The sequence below is a fragment of the Carassius gibelio genome, chromosome B7, assembly GCF_023724105.1.
Source record: "Carassius gibelio isolate Cgi1373 ecotype wild population from Czech Republic chromosome B7, carGib1.2-hapl.c, whole genome shotgun sequence".
NCBI lineage: Eukaryota > Metazoa > Chordata > Actinopteri > Cypriniformes > Cyprinidae > Carassius > Carassius gibelio.
Window position 1 is genome coordinate 1,842,517 of NC_068402.1, and position 20,898 is coordinate 1,863,414.

The 20,898-nt window shown below is 40.9% G+C and overlaps 1 protein-coding gene and 1 long non-coding RNA gene across 3 annotated transcripts in view; one reads left to right on the forward strand and one right to left on the reverse strand.

Annotated features, from left to right (window-relative positions):
- The first annotated feature begins 621 nt into the window (after positions 1-621).
- Positions 622-7,860, forward strand: LOC127962251 (butyrophilin subfamily 2 member A2-like). Of its 2 annotated transcripts, XM_052561799.1 has the most exons (9): positions 622-878; positions 997-1,050; positions 5,614-5,976; positions 6,150-6,260; positions 6,344-6,364; positions 6,453-6,473; positions 6,754-6,798; positions 6,953-6,997; positions 7,117-7,860. In XM_052561799.1, exons 2-9 carry the CDS (start codon positions 999-1,001, stop codon positions 7,716-7,718), a joined length of 1,260 nt encoding a protein of 419 aa, XP_052417759.1. In that variant the 5' UTR covers positions 622-878; positions 997-998; the 3' UTR covers positions 7,719-7,860. The 2 variants fall into 2 exon arrangements, with proteins under 2 accessions (XP_052417759.1, XP_052417760.1); XM_052561800.1 differs by lacking the exon at positions 6,453-6,473 and having other exon boundaries at positions 624-878.
- The window catches only part of LOC127962306 (uncharacterized), a 37,468-nt gene continuing 23,930 nt past the window's right edge, over positions 7,361-20,898 (reverse strand). The window contains exon 2 of the long non-coding RNA XR_008154562.1: positions 7,361-7,476. This is a non-coding gene — a long non-coding RNA (uncharacterized LOC127962306). The remainder of the gene's footprint in view (positions 7,477-20,898) is intronic.

Sequence of the window (20,898 nt, forward strand, 5' to 3'; positions counted from 1 at the left end):
TTTAAGTCATTATTAAAGTACTTCTAAAACACATTGGTGTCTGTAATGTTGTGTATTGTGTTAAAGATCCTGTACTCTTTAACCACCTCAGTCTTAGTAATGCAGCATAGGGACATGTCTGTGTGTTGTGTATGGGGTCACGTACCTGTAAAACACATTGGTCCCTGTAATCCAGAGAATGGACATGTTTTGTGTATTGTAAAACGAGTGTCCTCATAAATCAATCGGACCCTATAAATACCAATTATGTAATGGGCGGGAACATTATAGGAGGGGCGTGACAGTCCTTGTGTACCACCAAAATATCATATTGTCATATTATCAATTCTATTGTGTGTAAAGAAAATCCAAAGTGATATTTGTGTTCTGCAGAGTAAAACAAATTTTTTGATAGTTTTATCATCTCTGTAGGACACCGGGAAAGGGGTGTCCCCTTAAACCACCATCCAACTGGTTTGGCCATCAGAGTACTGCTAAACCACAAAAACCAGTATGTGTGTGTGTGTGTGTGTGTGTGTGCTCGCGCACTGTGTGTATGTGTGTGTGTGTGTGTGTGTGCTCGCGCGCTGTGTGTGTGTGTGTGTGCTCGCGCGCTGTGTGTGTGTGTGTGTGTGTGTGCTCGCGCGCTGTGTGTGTGTGTGTGTGTGTGTGTGTGCGCGCGCGCGCACGCGCTTGCGTGTAGGTGTGTGTTTTATCGAGGGCCATAAACTACCGTTAAAGTGAAAATAAAACTTGAGGAAGAGCACATTTGGCTTCGGACTGCTTTAGTTCTATTCTAGCGTTCATATTTGACTCTATTGTTGTGTTGAACGCGTCTAGATCTCCAATGATCTGAACCAGATTACTGTGATTCTTTAACGGATGAGTCTGTGTCTCCGGTGAGTTTGTTTTCTCATTAAATACGACAGTAGTGATCGAATATGTCTCTCTTATCGTTTATTCTGGAAGAATCTCCCTCAGAGCTTGTGTTATTTGTGTCTGTCTTTATTTTCACAGGCATGATGTCGATTATTGTCCTTTTACTGATGAATATCTTCATAGAAACCTCTGGTGAGAACAAAAACACTTGTTTTACAGCTTAAATACTCCATGCAGACCTGATGGCATCAACATGTTTGTATTTATTGAGTATGTTGTCAGTTTTACGGGGATATTACAGCATTAGATTGCTTAGAGAATGAATTGAATGAGTGTTTTAGATTAATCTGAGACACCTTCTCTTATCTCAAACTTTACTGTAAGATACTCACTGTGTAGGTCATGGGTCTAAAGGGCAAAACGCAACACTGATCCATTAATGATTGACAGTCCCTACCTGTATCTCTAATGTGTGCTGATTATAAATGCTGCATAGTTTCAATCATTATAGTGAATAAAGTAAATAAAGACTAAGGTATAGTACATTTACCCCTACTTAACGCTGGCGCCGATACAGGATGGCTGCCTCTGTGACGTGCTCTGCATATGTTTTTGTGTTTTTGTTAGTTTGTCCTGTCTTTAGTTATATTCCTGCAATCAGTTTCACCAGGGACGAATTGCTGGACATTCGGCAACACAAAGAAGAGTATAATTCATTTATATGTACATAATTTATACATACATATTGTGTACAATAACAATTAAATCCGTTCGGCCACCGTGTTCAATGGAGAAGTCTGATATAGAAAATCTGCAGGCAGCATATCCCTTCCCATTCGAGCTGTCCTTGATGAACGTGAATAATTTTTTCCATTCAGTTAGGAATTTGCAGGCATATTTTCTCTTTTTATTCCCCATGTCTCTTCTTTCTTCCTTTCCCCCTTCTTCTTCTGCTTCTTTTTCTGTTCTGAATTTAGCTTTCAACGTTGTTAAGGGAAAGGATGAAGCTGATTGGTTAGTTCTAGTCACATGACCCGCGGTGCGCTTGCGGCATTCTGAAAAGTTGAAACGTTTTTAACTCGATGCAGTGCGGACGCGCCTTGAAAAAACGGGCACGTCGCACCACGTCGCTTCCATTATGAGCGATATGTGAACGGCCCCTTATTATTGTTCGGTCTGAAATGGCGCCCAGTGACGGATGGTGTAGCAATATTGTTGTCCGGGTGGAAATCGGGAAAGAATTCGGGAGAAAGGTCGGCCCGGGAGATTTTCGGGAGGGGCTTTGAAATCGGGAGGGTTGGCATGTATGCGTTGCCTAGCATCCATCTGGCAAATCTCCGCTCTCTACCTAACAAAACAGACGAACTCCTTCTACTCTCTCGGACAAATAAGGATTTCACACACTCTGCTGCTCTGTGTTTCACGGAAACCTGGCTGAATGACACCATACCGGACAGCGCGCTCCATCTGCCGGGCTTTCAGCTGTTCAGAGCGGATCGTGACGCAGAATCAACGGGGAAATCGTGCGGCGGCGGGACATGCTTTTACATCAATGAACGGTGGTGTACAGATGTAACGGTGTTAAAGAAGACGTGCTGCTCAAATCTCGAAACACTCTTCATTAACTGCAAGCCGTTCTATTCGCCGCGGGAGTTTCACTCGTTCATTCTGGTCAGTGTTTACATCCATCCTCAAGCGCATGTGAGCTCAGCTTTACAGAAACTCGCTGATCAGATCACAGACACAGAACAACAACACCCAGACTCTGTTTTAATCATTCTCGGGGACTTTAATAAAGCCAATCTCTCCCGTGAACTGCCAAAATACAGACAGCATGTTACTTGTCCCACAAGAGACAGTAATATAGACAGTTCACTTCCAACAACTCTGCATCAGTGTGGAAAAGTCTAAAGAAGATCACCAATTACAAGTTAGGGAAGTCGTGGCCTAATGGTTAGAGAGTCGGACTCCCAATTGGAAGGTTGTGAGTAGGGGTGTGCCGGTTTCAGAATTGGTGATGACGGTTATGACGTGAGACAAATGTGACGGTTCATAACATAAACGTCGGGGGGGGGGTGTCTGCCGTAGAGTCAATTGGTTGTTCTTGGAGATAGTCACGGTTATCATTGTCTGCTATATTTGTGTTTTAATTATTAAAATACATGCAATTGGTTGATGAAACATTTATTAAAATTAAAATAAAATTTGTTCAAAACGAAATTCGTTTTTAAGAAAGGTTTTCTACAAAGCAAAATTTAATGAAGTGGTAAATATCATGTCTGACGATTTACAAAACTTCATTAAGTGGTAAAAACCATGTCTCCCAATATATTGTGCATCTTATGATCCTATCTAAAAAATGAAAATAATTTTTGTTAAAAAATGTTTGTAAAAAATATTTTAATGACACGGTTTTGGCGGTTATAGAGTTCTAATGACGGTCTCACGGTTATATACTAACCGTCACACCCCTAGTTGTGGGTTCTAGTCCCGGGCCGGCAGGAATTGTGGGTGGGGGTGGGGGTGGGGGGGGGGGGTGCATGTACAGTTCTCTCCACGTTCAATACCACGACTTAGGTGCCCTTGAGCAAGGCATCAAACCCCCAACTGCTCCCCGGGCGCCGCAGCATAAATGATGAACACTGCTCCGGGTGTGTGCTCACAGTGTGTGTGTGTGTGTTCACTGCTCCGTGTGTGTGCACTTCGGATGGGTTAAATGCAGAGCACGAATTCTGAGTATGGGTCACCATACTTGGCTGAATGTCATGTCACTTTCACTTTCATAAGACACCACCCCCCAGCACTGTGGAGAATCAACGACTGACAGACGATCTGAACGAGTTTTACTGCAGGTTTGAAAGAACACCCATCACCTGCCCTGAACGCCTCCCCACACAACCATTCACACCATTAACAGCTCCTGCAACCAGTCCTGAACACCTCTCCTATCAAGCACTCTCACCATTCTCACCTCCTGCATCCCCCCTCTCAGGTGGGGCACCTGCAATTCAGATCAGCGAGGATGAGGTGTGCCAGGTCTTCCGGAAGCAGAAAAGGAAAAAAGCACCAGGCCCAGATTGTGTAACACCAGCCTGTCTGAAATCCTGTGCTGACCAGCTGGCCCCCATCTTCACACAGATCTTCAACAGATCACTGGAGCTGTGCGTAGTCCCTTCATGCTTCAAACGCTCCACCATCATCCCCATCCCTAAGAAACCCAAAATTACATGACTAAATGACTACAGGCCTGTGGCTCTAACGTCTGTAGTCATGAAGTCATTTGAGAAACTGGTGCTGGCCCACCTGAAGGACATCACTGGACACTTGCTGGATCCTCTTCAGTTTGCCTACAGAGCAAACAGGTCTGTGGACGATGCAGTAAACATTGGACTGCATTATGTTCTGCAACACCTAGACAGACCGGGGACTTATGTGAGGATCCTGTTTGTGGACTTCAGCTCGGCCTTCAACACGATCATCCCAAACCTCCTCCTGCCCAAACTAAATCAGCTCTCCGTGCCCACCTCCGTCTGTCAGTGGATCAACAGCTTCCTGACAGACAGGCAGCAGCTAGTGAGGCTGGGTAAATACACATCCAGCACCCGTACAATCAGCACCGGAGCTCCCCAGGGCTGCGTTCTCTCCCCACTGCTCTTCTCCCTGTACACTAATGATTGCACGTCTAAGGACCCCTCTGTCAAGCTCCTGAAGTTTGCAGACGACACCACACTCATCGGCCTCATTCAGGACGGTGACGAGTCTGCTTACAGACAGGAGGTAAAAGAGCTGGCTGTCTGGTGCAGTCTCAACAACCTGGAGCTTAACACGCTCAAAACAGTGGAGATGATGGTGGACTTCAGGAGAAACCCCCCTGCACTCCCCCCACTCACCATCATGAACAGCACTGTGACTGCAGTGGAGTCATTCAGGTTCCTGGGAACCACTATCACTCAGGACCTGAAGTGGGACATTCACATTGACTCCATTGTGAAAAAGGCCCAGCAGAGGTTGTACTTCCTTCGCCAGCTGAGGAAGTTTAACCTGCCACAGGAGCTGCTGAAACAGTTCTACTCCACCATCATTGAATCCATCCTCTGCACTTCAGTAACTGTCTGGTTCAGCTCAGCTTCTAAATCTGACCTCAGAAGACTACAGAGGGTAGTCCGGACTGCTGAGAGAATCATCGGTTCAACCCTCTCTTCTATTCAAGAACTGTACTTATCCAGAGTGAGAAAAAGAGCTGGCAAAATCACTCTGGACCCCTCACATCCAGCACACTCCCTCTTTGAACTGTGTCCATCTGGTCGACGCTACAGAGCACTGAGCACTAGAACGACCAGACACAGGACCAGTTTCTTCCCTCAGGCAATCCATCTTATGAACAGCTGATAATAATGGCGAACACACTACACTTTATGTTTATATACACATACACTTATTTATCTAACACACATACTTGGCGTACACTTACATTTTTTGCACATAATATACATGTACATACATAAATGCTCATTGTAATATACCTGCCAAACATTGTCATTTGTATATTGTCATTCCTTACCCACCTATTTGTATTTTTTGTATTTTTTATTCCTTATTGTGTTTTTTTGTTCTGTCGCTGTTATGTTGCACTGCGGAGCTTCCGTCACGAAAACAAATTTTGTGAACATACATGGCAATAAAGCTCATTCTGATTCTGTTTCTGTTTCTGTTTCTGATTCTGATTCTGATTCTGTTTCTGATTCTGTTTCTCAGTGTCATTGACTGTATTGGTTCCTGGTGATCCTGTAGTGGCTCATGTGGGATCTACAGTGATTCTTCCCTGCTGGATCTCTCCTGCTCAGAACGCTGAAGCTCTGGAGATCCGCTGGTACCGTCACGATCAGTTCAACAACCCTGTTCTGCTCTACAATCAAGGGAAGATCCAGGACGTCCAGGAGAAATCATACAGGGGCCGAAGCTCACTGAAGCCATGGTCAGATCAGTCTGGTGGACTGAAGGATGGAGACGTCTCTCTACGGCTGGAGAAACTCACACTTCAGGATGAAGGTTCATTTCGCTGTTATGTGAGTGGAGACAGAGAATTTGACAGTAAAGAGGTGGCTCTCAAAATAACTGGTGAGTAAAAACTACAGTTCATTTAGACATGTGCAGCATATTCTCTAATGAGTCTTTTGTAATCATACAGTAGCTTTCTGTGAAGAACCGACTGGCTTTGGAGTTATTTTAGACATTTAATGATGATGTTTAAACTTAATTATTTATATATTTTTCTTTCTCAAACCCATCAGAATCATCAGGTACATGGAAGGCACATTTCGTCAGCGTTCTCATTGTTCTCGTGTGTCTGATTCTGGGTTTGGTTGGGTTGATCCTCTACAAATACAGAGACAAACTAACAGGTACAGTCTGCTCACAGATGTGGTTTCTGCAGGTTTGGTGTTTAATGCATCTCATGTGTTATTATTTTTGATCTGCTCTGCAGGAAAGAAACCAGCTAAAGAAAGTAAGTGAACTTCATTTAACATCTGAACACAGTCATGATTTAATGGGATTTACATGAAATCTTACATTCATATATTCTCTCTTTTTAGGTTGTGAGGAGGAAAAAGCAGGTATCTGAAGACATTGATTGTTCTGTGTTATACGTTTATAAGAACTGTAATTAAATAAACATCCAAATGTTGTATTAGAAGGAAGCATGGTTAAAACAGGTCTGGTGGAAGGTAGAATAACAGAATAAATAAACCCTAACCCTAACTGTTCGCACACACATCAACAAAATACACTTGATTCAGATCAATGCCATTTCACTGCTTCGTTGTCTGCTAGATCTGTATACAGGTATCTGTTATATCACAACTGTTGTTTCAAATTGTTTATTTTTTGTTTTAGTTGTGGAAGAAGCTGAAGATATAGAGGGACTGAAGAAATATGCAGGTTTGATTTTAATAATATATGCACATAGATGTTTACATAAATGCCATTTTACTGCTTCGTTGTCTGCTAGATCTGTATACAGGTATCTGTTATATACTGTATATCACAACTGTAGTTTCCTTTAAAACATCAAATTGTTTATTTTTTGTTTTAGATGTGGGAGAATCTGCAGATATAGAGAAACTGAGGAAATATGCAGGTTTGATGTCAATAATATATGCACATATATGTTTACATAAATGCAGGTGTGTATAAATATAATCTCACACACAAGTTTAAGTCTATTAATTGCTGCTTTATTTGTTTGATTCCTCCCAGTTAATGTCACTATTGATCGTGAGCATAAAAATCCAAACCTGGAAGTTTCTCGGGACGGTAAATCTGTGAAGCATGCTCCTGGATATAAACACACTGGAAAGGCATTTCCTTACAATTTATGTGCGTTTGGAGCCAAAAGATTCACACCCGGTCGTCACTATTGGGAAGTAGAACTGGCAGTTCCACCTAATCCTTCCAAAAACTACTGGTTAATTGGTGTGATGAAAGATGGAAATTTAACTCCAAGAGACAGATCTGCTTTAACTCCATCAGCTGGTTTCTGGTTCTTGTGTTCAGACGGTCCTAGTGGCTTTCACATCAACACTACTCCATCAGTTAAACTCTCTCTGACTCCGAGACCTGAACGACTGGGAGTTCTGTTGGATTATGATGATGGACAGCTGTCATTTTACAACGTCAAAGAGAGAAAACATCTCCTGACCATTAAAACCAAATTCTCTGGATCAGTCCGTGCTCTCTTCAGTCCTGGAGCTGGTGATCAGAGCGAGCTTAGAATCCTGGATTGTCCAAAACCTGCAGAATCAGCTGCAGACTCCAGTCAGCCTTTACTGAGTGTGGTTTCTAGACCAGAGAAGACTTGACGGCGCAGTGTAACACGTCAGACACCAACAGAAACCATCATAATCATACTGTCTACACTGGATGAGACATGATGATTCACTTTCAGTGATTGATCTCTATTGTTATTTTGAGAAGACACAATAAATAAATCAGTAATCTAAATATTGTGGACTTTATTCATCCAATAAAACTGACCGAAACAAGCCGATTCAGTATTTAAGAATGATAATAAGTGACTGCAATTGGTTATTGAGAGATTTCTGAAACTCCATGTGTCCTGACGTGTCTGTAGGTGGCGCTCTTCTGTGCTATTCTGTATCTGTCAATAAGACACAATCAGAGTGTTGTGAAAATCTACACAGGGGCGTAGCCATCTTTTCAGAAGTGAGGGGACAGAAATTACACACACACACACACACACACACACACACATACACACACACATACATACATACATACATATATGTATAACATTACAATATAACATTTCTGCAATCTATATAGCCTACTAGTCGACAGTTTTTTAACAGTAAGATTTTTAATATTTTGAAAGAAGTCTCTTCTGCTCACCAAGCCTGCATTTATTTGATCCAAAGTAGGCTACAGCAAAAGCAGTAATATTTTGAAACATTTATACTATTTAACATAACTGTTTTCTATTTTCTATTTGAATATATTTTAAATGTAATGTATTCCTGTGATCAAAGGTGAAGTTTCAGCATCATTCCTCCAATCTTCAGTATCAGAAATCATTCTTAATATGTCCATTTGCTGATTATCAATATTTAAAACAGATGACTAATTTTTTTTCAGCATTCTTTGATCCACAGATCAGCATTTATGTGAAATAAAAAATAAACTAAAAAAGTTTGTAACACACTATACACTAAAAAGACATCATTTTCAAAGGGATTTCTATTTCAGATAAATGCTGCTCATCTGAACTGAATAAACCTGAAAAAATTATACTCCGCCGTTTTCAACATTATCATAAGAGTTTTTTTTTTTTTTTTTTTCAGCAAATCAGTATATCAGAATTATTTCTGAAGGATCGTGTGACTGGAGCAATGATGGAAAAAAAATCAGCTTTGAAATCTCAATAAACCTACATTTTGAAATATATTGAAATAGAAAACAGCTATTTTAAATAGATTAAAATGAGAAAATTCCACTGATTAGGCTCCAGTAGGCTACTTGGATCAAATAAATGCAGGCTTGGTGAACAGAAAATACTTCTTCAAAAAAACATTAACAAGCTTACTGTTCAAAAACTTTTGATTGGTAGTGGATACTATAGGCAACTTTACATTTTCTCTAATTTCTAGCTTTTTATTGGCTTAGAAATATATAACTTCGGGACGATAACAAATAATAATGATTTGATTATATACTTCAAATACTTTTTATCAAATAATAAGGCAGAATAGTTTATATACTGTAATAAATGCTATGTCAACTAGCACTGCATTGTTCATATACCTACTTTATCACCAGCTGAAGATTTTTTTGGACTTGAAAAAAACAAACCCGAAATCAACTGTTTTCAAACAGCGTTAGCTGGACGCTGTTGTCCATGTTAGGAGTTCTGTGACTCTGCGCGAGAGCACCCTCCGGCTTTGAGTATGAATGAGAAACACACACACACACACACACACACACACACACACACACTCACACACACACACACACACACACTGCAGGAGAGTTTAGCGCTCCGTTATGTTAATTTCGCCTTCTCGGTCCAAAAAAACATTAAGTCATTCGCAGACTATCCTGTAAAGTTTAAATCTATATTTATTCACCCCAGCTCTTGAAACCCTCTACACCTGCCCGAGAAAGTGCGGGGGCCGAATTTCCGTGATGTTACGTCCCCCGCGCAATCTACGCCCCTCTACATAAGTGTTACACATTACTTCTGCAAATAGTACCATGCATAACATGCATTTAATGGCTTTCTAAATAAATATATTGAAATCTTCCTAATTACGAAGCTGTGTAATAAGCTATAGACAAAAAATAATCTATGATCCGCTTTGTAAAAAAAAAAAAAAAAAAAGGTGTTAAGATGTAAGGTTATTGTACATCCAGTCTATTACTTATATGCTATTGTTTAATTCTTCTCTAATGAAATTCTATAATAAAATCCGATCTACCACGACACAGAAATATGTGACACAGATATTATTAAACCATACAAATAAAGTATTTCTGTATTATATCAGTCGGGTATCAATTACAGTTCCAAGGCACGGCCTCTTTTAATAAAAATACTGGAGTATACAGCTCTGAAAGATATTTACTGTAAACACCTGAGCTCTGGTTATGATGTGATCCGATCACTTATAATGGAGCAGTGTTACTACTCACCGTCTAGCAATAAATGAAAAAAACAACGCTATCTCACGACCAATTCGAGCGTATTATACGAAGTGGCCAATTCGATTTTGTATGATTCATCTAGACCCCAGTGATAGGTTTAGGGGCGGGGTTAGCTTCCTCTTAAATATGAACGAATTGCCGTAAGATCAGTCTGAATGATCCCTGGGGTTGTTCATTCATTCATCAGACGCAGAAGCAGAAGTCTACCGCCTCATCACCAGAGATAGGCTACTGAGCTTCTGGAATAACTATCGTCACTTTTGATATAGCGCATATTTCATATTTCATGTTTTTTTTTTGTCTTAATGTTTGTATATAGGCCTATATACGCTGTATATAGTTGTATAGCCTATACAGTTGATCTAAGAGGGAAAAAATAGGCAAATCGTTACACGCGTCACATGTGGAAGCGACGAGATCTGAGACACACACACACACACACACACACACCTGTGTACATTCACATCTCAAATATCATTGCACAGAAATGACAAAACAACACCTAAATATGAAGCGTTATTCCTCTGCTTGCTGAAGGATGGTTAGACTGGTTCAGAAAGAGAAAGTAAAACAGCAGGGAAACACTGAGCACGATTGGATTCTGTCTGTTTTATTTTATACCGAACACGTCTAGATCTCCTGAACCAGATTACTGTGATTCTTTAACAGACGAGTCTGTGTCTCCGGTGAGTTTGTTTTCTCATTAAATACGACAGTAGTGATCGAATATGTCTCTCTTATCGTTTATTCTGGAAGAATCTCCCTCAGAGCTTGTGTTATTTGAGTCTGTCTGTATTTTCACAGGCATGATGTCGATTATTATCCTTTTACTGATGAATCTCTTCATAGAAACCTCTGGTGAGAACACAAACACAAATTTCATTCAGGTTTAAATGTAGATATTTCAGTCCACACAAGCCTATGTGTTCAGCAAATGTTCTTATTTATCGAGTAGTAATTGATGTATGTAAACACTTTGTATTGGACACTATGGCACTGGATCACGTATGATATATGTCTGTGGAAGGTGATTTAAGGTGACATGACCACAAGGTTATATTATAGGTCAAGCAGATTTCTTTCTCTCTGCCGACCAATGCACTGTGAAGCCAAATTGACCACAGTCAGTGTAAGAGCTCAATGACCAGTGGTTCAGAGACATTTAAAGTGAGGATTGCAGCCTGCCTTGTTGATTGATTGGTTTTACCTCTATAGACAGGGTTTGTCATTAGGGCTGGGTATCGATTCAGATCTCTTTAATTCAGTTTAATTCTTTGTTTAATTCTCTCTCTCTCTCTCTCTTTAAATGACATTCAGTGAATATAGTTTTAATACAAATGCTATTGATTATACTGAAATAATGAACAGTTAACATCTGTTTACAAATAGTGAAATTAAATATAAATAAAGAAATTAAGAGCCACATGTCTGAATTTTAATCCTATTATTTTTGACTGTGAGTCAGAAGACCACACTGTTCTTGTGAAGTTGTTATTGCCTCACTTTATAGAAACAGACACCGACAATGAAGACTACTCTCACAGGAAACAGTCCTCATGTGCTGCACTCATCTGATCATTAGGGTTGAACTGTTCTGGAACAGTGTTGAAATACATCTTAATCGTTACCACTGATTTCTAGTCCTGTCCTCTTTTGGAAAACCAAACAAAGTAGTTTTGCTTTCACAACAAAACACACATCTCCACAACATGGCGGCATTTTTAAGAGAATAAAAGTTACTCCTTCTTTCCTTGTATGAACATTTGGGTGATGTTATGCCAATCTTCCCACACAGTGATATAGAGATGTGGTGTGTGTTTAAACCAGATGTTTAGAGTGGTGTGGACGAGTCTTAACTTTGATAAAGAATATGTCTTTGGATTTGAGATTCTTTGAGTCTTTGCACAGAGCTCTTATCACGGGAGGAAAAACCTGTTGTGGCAGACTTTGTGTTTACATCAATGACTCGTGGTGCTGCGATGCTGTTGTGATCAGCAAACACTGCTCACCCCTGGTGGAGTTTATGATAATTAAGTGCTGGCCGTTCTATCTGCCGAGGGAATATACTGCTATAAGGCTCATTTTGGGGTACATTCCTGTTGTAGCCATTTAAGAAAGTGTATTTTCTTTATATTATTTGTTTAAATATTATTGGTTTTTGGTTTATTTAGTTCAGTTTACTAATTAAGAAATTGTAAACGTCATAAGGGGCGGAAAACTGAATGGCAGAACGCCGGAAGAAGGGAAGTGGGTCAGACATAATTTTTTGACCACTTCATGTGCTTTGTTTGTAGAATTCTTTTCCTTGGAACAAATTTTGTTTGATATAATAATTTCGAAATAAATGAATAAATAAATGAAACTGAAGAAAAGGCAAACGATTCTCTAAATAAAGTGCGTTCAGAACGAGGCCCGCTACCATGCTTCCGCGGCCAAAATTAAGGCCGAAACAATTCCTCTGAACAACATCAACGGCAACAGGAACGACACACTTAATGAACTGTACCTGCACACCAGTGAGCAGCAGACAGCACACCCTGATGCTTTTCTCATCATAGGATTTCAACCATGTTGACTTAAAGAGTGTGTTTCCAAAAATACACCAACACATTAACTTTCAACACGAGGTAATAACATTTTGGACTTTGTTTACTCCACACAGAGAGGAGCTTACAAAGCCCTCCCCCTCTCCCACCTCGGAGCCTCAGACTACATCACTGTCATGCTAATGCCCTGCATACAGACCACTCATTAAAGTCGTAAACCAGTTTACAAACAGATTAAAGTGTGGCCAACCAGAAGCCGTGGATGACAGGGGAGGTCTATAGACTCCTGAATACGCAGAACGCTGCTTTCAGAGCTGGAGATGAGGTGGGCCTGAGAACAGCTAGGGTCAACCTGTCCCGCTGCATCAGAGAGGCTAAGAGACAGCACTCCAGGAGGATAGCGCAACAATTCAGCGACAGCAGAGACACTAGGAACGTGAGGCAGGGGATACAGACCATTACGGACTACAAGCCCCCACCACGGACCTGTGACAACAATATCTCTCTGCTGAACGAGCTGAACACCTTCTTCGCTCTCTTTGAGCAACAAAACAGCTCCACTGCACAGAAGACTCCACCTCCTCCCGGTGACCAGGTGATGACGCTGACCCCAGACAGCGTGAGGAGATCCTTCAGCAGGATCAATGCACGCAAAGCTCCGGGTCCTGACAACATCCCTGGGCATGTACTGAGAGACTGTGCAGCAGAACTCACTGATGTCTTCACAGACATTTTCAACATATCACTGAGACAGGCTGTTGTTCCCACATGCTTTAAAACCACTACCATCATCCCAGTCCCGAAGAAGCCATCTCCATCCTGCTTCAATGACTACCGTCCTGTTGCACTTACCCCCATCCTCATGAAGTGCTTTGAACGGCTAGTCATGCACCACATCAAGTCTGCCCCCCCCCTCCCTGGACCCCTTCCAGTTTGCATATTAGTCCACCCGCTCCACCGATGATGCCATTGCCACTGCCGTCCACTCAGCACTCACCCATCTGGAGAAAAAGAACTCATTTGTTAGAATGCTGTTCATAGACCCCCCAATGATGTGTGCAAAGATGAGACAAACTACAGGAGTGAGGTGAGCCACCTGGTCAAGTGGTGCAGTGACAACAATCTCTGTCTGAATGTGGAGAAGATGAAGGAGATTGTTGTTGACTTCAGGAGAGTTCACACACTGAGCACGTTCCTCTGACCATCAGGGAGGCAGACACACTCTTGCAGTTTAAATCTAGATTAAAGACCCATCTCTTTAACCTGGCTTACACATTACATACTGATATGCTTTTAATATCCAAATCCGTTAAAGGATTTTTAGGCTGCATTAATTAGGAGTCAGAGGAGAACTGGCCCCCCAACTGAGCCTGGTTTCTCCCAAGGTTTTTTTCTCCATTCTGTCACCGATGGAGTTTCGGTTCCTTGCCGCTGTCGCCTCTGGCTTGCTTAGTTGGGGTCACTTCATCTACAGCGATATCATTGACTTGATTGCAAATAAATTCACAGACACTATTTAAACTGAACAGAGATGACATCCCTGAATTCAATGATGACTTTAACTGCTATTTGCATTATTGTTTTCCTAATGAATTTTGTTCAGTTGCTTTGACGTAATTTGTTTAAAGCGCTATATAAATAAAGGTGTCTTGACTTGACTTGACCATCAACGGTGCGACTGTGGAGAGAGTAAGCAGCACCAAGTTCCTGGTTGTGCACATCACAAGGACCTCTCCTGGACTGAAAACACAGCCAAGAAATCACAACAGCGTCTCTAATTCCTCCACAAACTGAGGAGAGCCAGAGCCCCACCCCCCATCATGTACACCTTCTACAGAGGCACCATCGAGAGCATCCTGTAGAGCTGCATCACTGTGTGGTATGGCGCCTGCAACGCGTCCTGCTGAAAGACTCTGCAACGCATAGTGAGAGCAGCTGAGAAGATCATTGGTGTCTCTCTACCCTCCCTCCAGGACATTTATGGAACCCGTCTCACCCGCAAAGCCCTCTGCATCACAGGTGATCCCACCCACCCATCACACAGCTTCTTTGGTCTCAGGACCAGCAGAATGAAGGACAGCTTCATCCATCAGGCTGTCAGGAAGCTGAACTCCCTCCCGAGACTTGACTTGACTTGATGACCCCTTTAATTAAATTTTTCCTAATTAACAGAAATCCTTTTTATTTTTTGGCAAACAAAGCGCTGAACAACAGAAGTTTACTGTTAAAAATAAATGTGATTATTCCTTTAAAAATAAAGATTTATTCATATTTAGTAGTAGTGGCAGCAGATAAGACTACTAAATAGTACAATATTTCTGACAGTTTCTTTACGTTATACTAAACATTTATTTGACGGGTTGCTGTGAGGAGTTGCAGTTGTTGTGTATGGGATATAATGGTATTTTTGTCAAATTAATTGGTAAAATATTAATGAAGTGACTCTCAGAGCAGCTGGGGATGATATTTGTGTATTCATATCATCATAGTGAGATGACAGAGCCCGGAAATCACGCATATAGCTTTGTTCTTGGTTCTCATCAACACCCTCTCCACTATTAAAACCACTGCGTTTGAAGGAAAATAGCAGAGAACACAATGAAAAAAGCTTTTCTACAGAAGAAAAATGATTCTCTTCTTGAAGGAAATGAAATCTGATGAAATATCATGCAGCATTCTGATATAGCTTAACTACGCATTGGAGGCGGTGCTAAGTGCTGTTTTGCCAATAAATTGGCGTGATGGCATAAGGGCTTCAGACATTCATCACACTGGAGGTGTTCCATATCGATGATGTCATGGGAGCATTGAAGTGAACCTATGAGAGGGAACTTTTGTGCTCACCAGTTACTGTGGCTAGTAGTTATCCAAATTTAGCCTCTCAGAATTTTCATTGGCCACAATTTTCTTTTTTGAGATATTAAAATTTTATAATTTTTTATTTTCTCATATATCAGATAAATTCTTACATTTTATTAATAGTTGAACTTAATATAATAACACCTTATAGGGCTTTTACCAATCAAATGAAATCAGTATGAACAAAATTGGTCTTTCCACTGCCAAAGAAACAGAAGCAGGTGAAGTAGTATTTGGATGCATTTACACAGTGAGTTTAATATAGCTGAAATGTAGCATGGATGCATGGAAGCCCCTTATATTGGAGAGCAGCCGCATGTGAAGTGTTTCTAGGAGGTTATAGTACATTGAAGAATGATCATTTGAATTTTTACACAAGCCATTTGTCCTCTAAAAAAAAAAATGTTTTTCTATTGCAGTTTTGTGAGTTATTCCTTTCTTGGATTGCTTGAAAAACCACCAAAAAATTTGAGCAATATTAGGGCAATTTTGCGAAATTGACACGTTTCCATTAGTTGTATATTCAGTTCGCAAGTTCAGGGTCTGAGTGGGAAATCTCAAAAAAATGAAAAATTACAGGTTCTCATTTAAATTCTTACAACAATTTGCTGAACAAGAGTAAATGTGACCACACCTTTAAAATATTAAATTAATATATAGACTAGGGATGCACCAATACCACTTTTTCCAGTACTCGCCCGATTCCTATACTTCTATTTTTGGTACTTTCGATAGTGAAATATGGGGGCGTGTCTGTAGTCTCCTTGGCATGCTGTCATGCAGGTTCATGCAAACCTCACCTTCAGTTTTTTACCCCAGACTTAAATGAAGTTTTTGTCACTTTTGCTCCATGGTTCATCATCTGTAATTTAATAGCATCAGAGCTTCTGTACTGAGAGTGACTTAGTACTGTAATGATGCACTTTGCTGTAATAATGCATGCAACTACTCGTTATAGATATATATAATAGAAGTTGCGTTTTTTTGTTTTTGTTTTTGTTTTTTACCTGAAACGTGCTGCGATTTATATTCCATAGCCACTCATCTAATGCAGAAACACCTAAGATTGAAAAGAAATGCCCCTATAAATTGTCTATTTTTAAGATTTAGTTTTAATTCTAAAGCGTGTGCTGCTAAGTGAGCATCAAATATCACACAACAGAAGTGCACGTGCATACTCTCTCTCTCTCTCTCCCCCCTCCCTCCAGTTAAGTAACTAGTGCATTGTTTTACATTGGTTTACTTGTTTTTGATGTATCTGACCGAACTACAAACTCCGCCGTTGCGTGCTCAATCCACTCAGCGTGCCTTATTAGCTCACACACATCAGCTATACAGGCGGTTATAAACAATATTTAACAGTATATTCATTGCATAAATATCCTACATAGACAGCCTTAATCTAATAACTCTGCTAATCTAATCTAATCTAATCTGCCTTAATCTAATAACACTAATAATTCTGCTGTCTGTTGTCTGTGTTTCTTTGTCTGAATATGGCAATGATCACATGCTGTGTGGTATCTGCATAGTGTACTTAATTCAGTGTGTACATTTAATTAATACATAGTATATTTAACTCTCTGTCTTTCAGTGTCATTGACTGTAGTGGTTCCTGGTGATCCTATAGTGGGTCATGTGGGATCCGCAGTGATTCTTCCCTGCTGGATCTCTCCTCCGGAGAACGCTGAAGCTCTGGAGATCCGCTGGTACCGTCACGATCAGTTCAACAACACTGTTCTGCTCTATAATCATGGGAAGATCCAGGATGTCCAGGAGGAATCATACAGGAACCGAAGCTCACTGAAGCCATGGTCAGATCAGTCTGGTGGACTGAAGGATGGAGACGTCTCTCTACATCTGGAGAAACTCACACTTCAGGATGAAGGTTCATTTCACTGTTATGTGAGTGGAGAAAGTGCATATGCCAAAGAAGAGGTGCTACTCAAAATCAAAGGTTAGCAAGCATTTACACGTCAATAAAGCAATAGTGTAGCCAAACATTAAATACATTGAAATAATATTTTTTCAGTTTGATTGATGAGAAGAAATCTTATTGTTTAAATAAATAATGATGTAATGTACTTGTTCAGCTGCTTCAAGATGACGGATAGAGATCTGAACATCTTTCTCTTCTCCAGGTTTCGGATCCACTCCTGTCCTTGTTCCAAAGCTTCTTGATGATGGGCGTGTGAACATCAGCTGCAGGTCCAGTGGCTGGTATCCAGAGCCCAACATCAAATGGACATCAGTTGATGGAAGGGTTCTTCGTCCTGGAGGATCATCTCACAGTCGTGGAACAGACGAAATGTTCTCTGTCCACAGCTGGATGGCCATCTCTCACTCAGATGCTCATTTGGTATCATGTTCAATCTCCCTTAGAACGGGAGAGTTTCAAGAAAGTAGGATTGATGTACAAGCCATCATATCTTCAGGTTAGATAACAAATTCACTTGCCATATGGTTGTGTTTTGAAGGCACCCCTAAAATATCCCAGATTAGCATGTTGAGTGCGTGGCCTGTATGGGGAAAGCTTATGCAGAAGCCATGCTCACTGAGATAAGTTGCTCTCACTGCGAGAGTATGCTCTCACAGCTCCACTCACGGATCTCTTTCTTTAAAGTAGGCATTCCCACCCCTCATGCTCTGCTTTTGTCTTCCTCCAAAAATCCTTGCAGGAAGAAACAAATGGTTTAACTGGTTGATGCAATTGAGTTCATGCCAACGCAGGTCCTGTGTGCCTAAATGACCCCACACTCTTCAGACGTGAGAGGCCGGGTCTCATTTGGAGGATCCAAGGATGGTTTAGCCTATGATACCATGTCACTGGTGACTTCTGATGGAGTAGTTGGGCTGTATGGAGGACTCTTCCACCCTGTTGCCTAAGGAACTGTGTGAGGTCAGGACCGGATTAGATAGGATGCTCATACATGTCCTAACCAAGTCTGTTGAGGTGCTTGGTCTAGAGTGGTCGGCCCCAGAAGAGTCCTCCAGCAGTCACCTCGACAAACACCTGCTGGGGTGTCCCCAACAGATACCAGAGGGCCTACGTCTCCTCCTCAGCCTCTGCCACTTTTACCTCCATTGATAGTGGGAAGATAAGCTTCCCCAAGGAGGTTATCAATGCACATCTCTGCTTGGCCTGGATCCTGTCTCTTTCAGGGATAGGCACAGGGCAACTTACCTGTCTGCTTACCTGTGAGCATAACAAAGACAATGGCCAACTTGATGGTCTTCAAGCTCCACCTATATTTATATCTAAGATCAAGGAGGCTGACAAAACTGCCTTCCTCGACTTCCTAGTCTCCCCCACTGGTCCGTTTGTTCCTTTGGTGGACGGTTTGCTGAGCAATTCACTGCAGGCCAGAAGCACTTTACTGCCCAAGCGATCCAGCTCAGTAGCTGCTTAAAATCACCAGAGGGTTCCACCAATGAAGCCCATGAAGCCAGCACCATCATCTGCTTAGCCTCAACCCAAAGCAACATAATACTGCCCACTGTTACATCAAGGGTGAAAAGGAGAGTGCTATGTCCCACTGTGGCTGGACCTCCCTCTGGTAATTTTCACGTTTGACTTCAAACCATCTGTTACATGTCAGGCTTTGGACGCTTTGTGTTTGTAGTAAACAATGGGGCTGTTCCACTAAATGTGCATGCAGCCATGCTACCCAGTGCTTTTATTAGCAGACAAAATAATAATAAAAAAATACCTTTGCAAAGAGAGCACTTCTTCACTTCACAGTAACATGCAAGTCAACTTTCTGCCTCAGTGCAGCGATCTGCTGCTCAAAACACTTCTGCCCCTCGACAACCTGAGTCAAGCTTGGGAAGCCATTCCAGATGTGTTGAGTTAAGTCCTGTAAACGATCAAATGAGGTTACTCTCTGCTGATATCTCTGCTTAAGGGGCATGGTCCAAACTTTGGTCTGGGGCAGGGATGCTCACATTCTACAGACCAAAGTCAAGTCTAGTCACCTTTATTTATACATTACAGATCTGAGATAGAAGGAAGTGTGCATCCTGAACCACTTCGATGAATGACTATTTTTGGCTAGTTTGTGCCTGTATGACGTTGCTCCCAAGTAATCTGATGAGTCAGGGAGGAGAGCTGCTCAGTTCTTCTAGTGCCCTCACTCTGGCGTAACAACGTGTTTCTGTGAGATGGCACATTTACAGTCAGCATCCCCCTGGCCATTTCCCCTGAGAAAGGACCTAATTTCCCAGGCAAAGGGAATATTTGCCAACCCAGAGTTTCCACTGGTGACAACTGTGCAGCAGCCAGGTCGTGTAACTTGGACATCCCTGCCCTTCAGGCATGGGTCTTCTCCGTCTAAACAGACTTGTTCTCAGACCTTGTGGCTTGAGCATCTTGGTCTTGGTCAAGTTGTGCTTTCACTCTAAAGCTGCATATCCACCGCTGGAACTTTACCCAGGAACTAGGGACTTTGGGCTGGTACTTGGTGTGTTTCCTCTGCAGGAACCAGGATATAAATAAAGTTCTGGGTAAAGAAATGCCCCTTAGAAAGTCCCTGCTGGCGAGGTGGTACTTTTTCAAAGTTCTGAAACATGGCATAATGTTACCCCATGCTTCCTGTTAGGGTAAGCAAATATTCTAAGCTGGGGCTAGTAGGACAGTTTCCATTCTTCGCTTTTAACATGGCACAATTGCATTGCACTGCATTTCATTCAGAGCTGGCTTATTTAGACAGATGGCCCATCCTGTTTTGGTGGGATGAAATGCTATTTGACTGTGAAGTGCACAAGACAAAATTCAATCAGCTTATAAAAATACAAATAAAATAGCCTTTTTTGGAGAAACAAGTGTTTCCCCATTGTATCAGTTAAAATGGATGCAATGCTTGTTCCAATTATCTCAGAGACCCAAGGATACATTAGTAACCAAGTCTGATGCAAAGTGATCAAGGTTGCTTGAACTTCAGCCCTATGATAGTTTCCAGCATGTTTTTTTTTTTTTTACTTAACTTGGGGTTTCTTTAACTTAATTTTTTTTATGAATATAATTAGTTGTAATATATATATATATATATATATATATATATATATATATATATATATATATATAATAAATCAATATACTAAATAGTTAGTTTTCCTAGTTCTGTTGTTCCTGATACAGTTTTTTTTTTACATCAGCATTCTCTCTTAAAAAAAATTAAATCACATCCATTATATTTATTTTTGATGATTTTGTTTCAAATGGAAAATAGGTTGCAAATGGCTTTTTATGTTAACCTAATATATTTAATATATATATATATATATATATATATATATATATATATATATATATATATATATATATATATATATATATATATATATATATATATATAAAGTGTTTACATTCATTTGATTTTGATTCTCAGACTCATCAGGTCCATGGAAGGCTCTTTTC